At 36.2% G+C, this 7,374-nt stretch overlaps 1 protein-coding gene across 1 annotated transcript in view; it reads left to right on the forward strand.

The window, feature by feature from the left end:
* The first annotated feature begins 620 nt into the window (after positions 1-620).
* Positions 621-7,374, forward strand: part of TAF7L (TAF7-like RNA polymerase II, TATA box binding protein (TBP)-associated factor, 50kDa) — a 17,011-nt gene continuing 10,257 nt past the window's right edge. The window contains exons 1-5 of the mRNA XM_008584678.1: positions 621-686; positions 1,497-1,575; positions 4,376-4,509; positions 5,155-5,281; positions 5,527-5,582. Coding sequence (XP_008582900.1) covers positions 621-686; positions 1,497-1,575; positions 4,376-4,509; positions 5,155-5,281; positions 5,527-5,582 — 462 coding nt within the window. The remainder of the gene's footprint in view (positions 687-1,496; positions 1,576-4,375; positions 4,510-5,154; positions 5,282-5,526; positions 5,583-7,374) is intronic.

A 7,374-nucleotide genomic window follows, 5' to 3' on the forward strand; every position in this document is an offset into this window, starting at 1 on the left:
CATGGACTGCTTAATTTCTACCAATTCATTAAGGTGGATGAAATATAAAAAATTAAGCCCTTGTTTACTTCAAATCATTGTAAAACATTTCTCCCATCCAAGTACTAACCAGGCCCGACCCTGCTTAGTTTCCAAGATCAGGCATGTTCAGGGTGATATGGCCATACACATCATAAAACATTTCTGCAAGTGGTTTCCAGGTTGACTTAAGCCTTTGGTGTGTACTCTTCCCTGCAGAGGGCATGCAGTTTGCTTAGGTAGCCACCACTTTGTTGTTGAATTTTAGCCCTTTACCTGAGACTCTAAGAATATCATTGAGAACACTAAATCATGTTTCATAACAGCTTACTTCATTTTTTCATCAAATTAAATTGTGTAATTTGGACTGAGTTTGGAAAATTGTACATATTGGAGGGTAGATAAGGTGACTTTTAGAAATAATCATGTTATGTCAAATAAGGTATTGCAGAACTGTGCACATCATTCCAGTGAGGATTATGGGCAAGATCTTATATAATTTAACCAGTACTACCAGAAGTGATCAGCAGAGGGAGCAAGAGGAGGTTTTAGTAACTTTCTGTTGGTTTTTCTTTTTGTTTGTGTGAACTCAAAAACAAGAGATGAATAAAAGCCAGGATGAACTTCCTTATGAACTTGAGAACCAGTTTATATTGCGTCTGCCTCCGGTAAGAAACCTTTGTATCTCAGAACAAATATATTCAGTGCATAAGTATAGTTCTGCTTGGATTGTATAACATTTCTATTTCAGGTAGCTACAAAAACTCAGAACATTTGTTTCCCAGGAATTGCGTTCTATTAAACAGTCCTATCCTAGTGTGTACTCTTTTAGCAGCATTTCTGTCCTACTGTACATACCACCTATCTTGTGGGTTGATTTCCAGGCAAAACTGCTGTAACAATGATGGATCCACTCACTTATCACAGATGCTAACAGCCTGTTCCCTGTATAGCCAAGACTCTTCTGAAATCCTTTCTGTCACCTCAAAAGGGGCAGTGAGAAGGACCAGCACTGTGTCTCCTTTAAATTCATCACCATCCAAGGCTGTCGAAGCTCATCTCAACCTTGTGTTTGGGTCTCTTCCCCTATTGATACCTGTATTCAACCATTACTTGGTCTAGGAAGCTGTGTTAGGGATGGGGTTCAGAAAGCTATTTCCCCAGTTAGAGTTAATTAATATACCCAGTCAACTGCAGCTAAGCCTTTCCTTAGCAAATATAACTGAAGTGTAGCAGTGAGAGGCAGGAATGTAGAGCTAGAAGAAGGCGTTAACTGTAGCTGCTAAAAGACAATGAGGAGATTAGAGTTAGCCTCATCCTGATTGACTTATACAATGCATGGTATCTCCTGGTATGTGGCATTGCTAACTTTTTGGAGGTATGAGGTTTTAATTAAGGGAGGGCTTTCTTTGATATGTCTATTCTATTAGTTGCTAAGTAGACAATTAATCCTAGTTTTTCATTTACCTCCCTTTTAGGAGCATGCTTCTGCTGTCAGGAACGTAATGCATTCTAGATGTGTCACCATGAAGGATAAACTAAAAATTGACTTAATTCGTAAGTAGTTAATATCCATTCACCATGCACTGAATAATAATTTATTAGAGGATTGCTATGTGCCAGGCACTGTATTAGGTACTAAGGATATGAAAAGAATAGAATATGGTCTCTGCCTTGATGGACTTATGGTATAAAGAGGCTTATGTCACTGACACCTCTTCTTTTAAGAGAAAAGGAATTATGAAACATTAGGTGAATAATTATCATAGTATATATAAGCAAGAACATGGGGGTCAACTGTAGGATTTGTATACTGCTGGTAAGTCTCCTATATAAAAGCTTTATGATTTCTGAATGTCCAAGGGAATGACAAATAAATATACTGTCCTTTGGTTACCTAGGTGACATATCTTTCTTTTAAATAATATTTGTTATATTTGTAAATCATATATCCAGTAAGGGATTAGTATCCAAAACATAAGGAACTCGAACAGTTCAATAGCAAGAAAATAAATAAATCAATTGAAAAATGGGCAAAGGACCTGAAGAGACACTTCTTAAAAGCAGGCATACAAATGGCCAACAGGTTCATGAAAAAATGCTCAGCATCACTAATCATTAGGGGAAGCCACAATGAGATATCACCTCACACCTGTCAAAAAGAAGATAACAAATGTTGGTGGGATGCAGAGAAAAGGGAACCATCGCACACTGTTGGTAGGAATATAAATTAATAGTCATTATGGAACCAGTATCTCCTGGAGTTTCCTCAAAAAACTAAAAATAGAACTGCCATATGATCCAGCAATCCCACTTCTGGGTATATATTCAAAGGAATTGAAATTAATATGTTGAAGGGATATCTGCACTCCCATGTTCATTGCAGCATTATTCACAATAACCAAGATACAGAATCAACCTAAGTGTCCATCAATGGATGAATGGATAAAGAAAATGTGGTATATATACACAGTGGAATACTATTCGGCCTTAAAAAAAGAAGGAAATTCTGTCATTTGGGATAACATGGATGAATCTAAAGGACATTATGCTAAGTGAAATAAACCAGACATAGAAAGACAGGTACCACATGACCTCACGTATATGTGGAATCTAAAAAAAGTTGAATTCATAGAGTAGAGAGTAGAATGATGGTTACCAGAGGCAGAGGGCAGGGGAAGCAAGAGGATGGGGAGTTGCTGGTCAAAGGGTACAAAGTTGCGGCCAGAACTGATGAATAAGTTTTGAGATCTAATGCACAACAGAGTGACTATAGTCAATAACAATGTATATTTCAAAATAACTAAGAAAGTAAATTTCGAATGTATTACTACAAAAAATGTTAAATGAGGATATGTTAATTATCTTAATCATTCCACATTATATACATATATCAAAACACATGATACTCCATAAATGTAATACAATTATGATTTGCCAATTAAAAATAATATTAATTTTAAACAGCATAAATAAATAAATAAATAATAAATGTTTTCGCATAAGGTTTGTCTGCCTGAAACATCACACAGTAAAATAAATATATAAAAATAAATAAATAATAATTGTTAGGTTTTTTCATTTGTTTGTTTAACTGAAACATAATACATATTTGTGGGGTACAGAGTTCAACATCAATGCCTATTTACAATTGTTAGTTGTTGTTTCTTAGTACAGAGAAGTATATAAAGAAGAAAACAGAAAGTGGCCCATAATCCCACCACTCAGTTAACCCTTGCTTTCATTTTTTAAAAAAAAGTAAGACAAGTTCATGGTTAGAAAATTGAAATAAAACAGGAAAGTTCAAAAGGAGAAATGAAACTCTCTTTCTCCACAGTACTCCAACCTTAGTGCCAAATAGAACAATATTAGCCATTTCTTCTTGTGTTTCTTTACAAACAAAACTTTTATGCATAATACAAGAATTTAAATAATCCCTCTCTCTTTTCTTTCTTTTTTTTTGGCAGCTGGTCAGCACGGGGATCTGAGCCCTTAACCTTGGTGCTACAAGGCAGTGCTCTAACCAGCTGAGCTAACTGGCCAGCCCTATATTTTTAAAGTTAATTCACACAAAAATGATTATGTCAAACGTGGTTCTGCATCTTTCTTTTCTCACTTAGTATTAGAAGATTACACCTGAATTCTCTTGTGTCAAAAGACATTCATGTTTGAGACATCTGAACAGGATTCAGAGTTCAGTATATGACTATTGTATAGAATTTTATCTTTGTGAATCTAAATGGAGATTTTAACATGACACTTACTAGCACCATTCCAGGGTCAACCCTTCCCTCATCCAAGCTTTTGAAAACACACATGTACAATGACATGACTGAATGCTTCTAACAAAAAGGAATGGATTTAAATGAATGGAATTTGCTTTTCAGGATAAGAATGAAACATTTACCACTTCACCCACATTTAATTCACAACCATTAACAAGAAGGTTAGCTACCTTTTTTTTTTTTAATAAAGATGACCGGTAAGGGGATCTTAACCCTTGACTTGGTGTTGTCAGCACCACGCTCACCCAGTGAGCAAACCGGCCATCCCTATATAGGATCTGAACCCATAGCCTTGGTGTTATCAGCACCGCACTCTCCCGAGTGAGCCACGGGCCGGCCCAGGTTAGCTACTTTTGAATGAATGACATGAACTGGGAAAAAGGAGCTCCATATACTCTCCCTTCTTTTCTCTGGGAAGTTACTAATTGTGTACACAATTCTAGCATCATGAGAAATAGTAGGTTTCACTGAGAAACTAGTCTGTCCTATGTAAGTCTTCATTATTGAAACCATAGGAGGCTTAAGAGTTCATTGGTAAGGTGTCAACTTTAACCTTCTCTACTTCTCTTCAGCTGATGGGCGTCCTGCACGTGTTGAGGTAGGCGATGTTTCTCTAACTGCTAAGCTGGTTGATTTGCCTTGTGTTATCGGAAGCCTGAAAACTGTTGATAAAAAGACCTTTTATAAAACAGCAGATATTTCCCAGGTATGAACTAGTTTTCTTAATCTACGAGCTCTTACATCCTTCAAGGAATCCCTTTCTCCCTCCTTTTTTCCTTCTTTCAATACTCCTTTCTATTTGGTGAATGGCTGCTTGCCATGTCTAATTTCCAGATCTAATTGCATAGGAATAAAATGTCATTTTCTGGTTTGGTGTTTGATCCTTAACTTTACATTACTTTATTTAATTCAAATAGTTTGTAGAGCCCCCTGTTTGCCATTTATAGTGACTTTCACTAATTGAAAAATATGAACAGCTGGAATTTTCTTCTGAACTTGCTGAAGCAGTATGCTGTTAAACTCTGGAGGTTTAAATTGGTTCTTATTCATAATCTCTTCTGTTGATTTCTTATTTCCTCTCTAAATCAAAATGCTAAGATATATCTATTTTCAACAAATTCCCTCTGCAGTGGTAAGCACTCTAGCTAAAAAAAAACCTCAGTCCATATACAGTACTGCTGAGGGTGGGGGAGAGAATATGAATGTGTATTGCATAATACTTGGTTGTCTGAAAATGCCAAGTATTAGTTTCTTCTGTGCTCCAGGATTTTTGGTGGTAAGAATGATCATGGTTCATTACTAGTCCAAGATTTGTGTCCATAGTCAACTTCTTTGTCTTTGTTAAATGTAGATGCTTGTATGCACTGCTAATGATGATATCCAGTCTTCTCCAGAAGAACCAGAGACCTCTACTGATCCTAAAGAAATAAAGAAAAATGAAAAGACGAGACAGAAAAAATATGCCTGGAAGCACGGCAGTAAGTCACCAGCCCCTTGCTCATTCTGGCTGACTACATTTATCTGCTGGATCCTAATTCCTTGTGAACCAGGGACCTCTTACCATACTTAGGTGTTTGGATCATTAGGCTCCTTCCACTTAAAGGAAGGAGTCATGTCGTGATCCGGTGGCATATAGCATGACCTTTCTCTTTATCAAATTCACATAGATAGATATATGTGACTACCATCATATATACGTTTCACCATGTTGTATTTATTTTAGTTACTCCACCACTCAAGAATGTCAGAAAGAAAAGGTTCCGGAAAACAGTAAAAAAGGTTAGTCGCATGCTATTTGTGTATCTGCTGGGTAGCTTAGAAGAGGATTATGAGCAGGAAGGACAGGGAGAAAGTCAGTTGGAAATTAATTTGTTCATATGTTCAATAAACATTTATTGAGTGTGAGCTAAATGCCAGGCACTGTATGCTAGCAGTTGGGAATATAGCAGTGCATAAAAACTGAGCTGATCCTTGAGTTTATAGACTAGTCGTTAGGGATCTGGAAGGACCATAAATTTGAAACTTCTGCTAATGCCTTTAGTTTCTGATTGCAAGATCTAGTTTTAAAGTGAACCCATCCAGAACCTGAGAATTGGGAATTGTGGTTATATTCTTAACCTTACTTCAGGCTGGTAAAGCCTTGGGAAGCTATAGGAGTCCTGTGGCTTGGCTTCTTTTTTTAAAAAAATTGAGCTTTTTATTTTGAAAAATTGTAGAATCACATGCAGTTGTAAGAAATAAAAGAGATATCATGTACCCTTTCCCCAGTTTTCCCCATTGTAACATTTTGCAAAATTATAGTACAATATCACAAACAGGAAATTGACATTATTACAATTCACCAATCTTATTCAAATTTCTGCAGTTTTACTTGTACTCACTCATGTGTTTGTGTACGTGTGTTTAGTTCTATGCAGTTTTATCCCATATGTAAGTGCATGTGTCCACCTACACAGTCAAGATACTAAACAGTTTAATCACCACAAGGATCCCTCATCTTTCCCTTTTATAACCATACCCACCTTCCTCCTACCTCACATCTCTGGTCCCTAACACCTGGCAATCACTAATCTGTTCTCCATCTCTGTAATTTTGTCATTTCAAGAATCATATAAATGGAATCATATAGTATATAAACATCTGAGACTAGCAATTTCCCCCACTCAGCACAACACCTTAAGATCTGTGCAAGTTTTTGTATGTATCAATAGCTTCTTCCTTTTTATTGCTGAGTAATATTCCATTGTATGAATGTACCACAGTTTAACTGTTCACCCAATGAAGGACATCTGAGTTGTTTCCAGTTTTTGACTATTATAAATAAAGCTGTGAACAGGTTTTTAATGTGAACCTAAATCTTCAATTCTCTGGGATAGATGTCCAGGAGTACAATTGCTGGGTCATATGGTAGTTGCACGTTTAGTTTTATAAAAAAACTGCCATTTTCCAGAGTGGCTGTGTCATTTTATATTCCCACTAATAAGGTATGAGTGATCCAGTTACTTCACCTCCTCACTAGCATTAGGTGTTGTTATTATTCTTTATTTTAGCCATTCTGATGTGTGTGGTGATCTCATTGTGTGTATTAATTTGCATTTCTCTGATGGTTTATGATGTTGAACATCTCACATGCTTTTCCATCTATATATCCACTTCAGTAAAATGTCTTTTCATGCCTTTTGCCCACTTTCTAAATGGACTTTTTTATTGTTGAGTTTTGAGAGTTCTTTTTGTATTCTAAATGCTAGTCTTTTGTTAGATATACAGTTTACAAATATCTTCTCCCCGTCTACAGCTTGTCTTTTCATCATCTTCACAGGGTCTTTCGAAGAGCAAAAGTTTTTAGTTTTGATGAAGTTTAATTTATTAATTTTTTTATGTTAAGGATCTTGCTTTTTGTGTTAAATCTAAGAACTCTTTGCCTAGCCCAGATCCTGAAGATTTTCTCCTTTTTTACTAAAAATTTTATATATATATATATATATATATATTATTTTTTTTTTTTTTTTTTCATGACCGGCAACGGATCGCAACCCTCGGTGTTGCGCCCGCACCTCGCTCAGCCAGTGAG

This window comes from Galeopterus variegatus, unplaced genomic scaffold, assembly GCF_000696425.1.
Source record: "Galeopterus variegatus unplaced genomic scaffold, G_variegatus-3.0.2 Scaffold3332, whole genome shotgun sequence".
Classification (NCBI taxonomy): domain Eukaryota; kingdom Metazoa; phylum Chordata; class Mammalia; order Dermoptera; family Cynocephalidae; genus Galeopterus; species Galeopterus variegatus.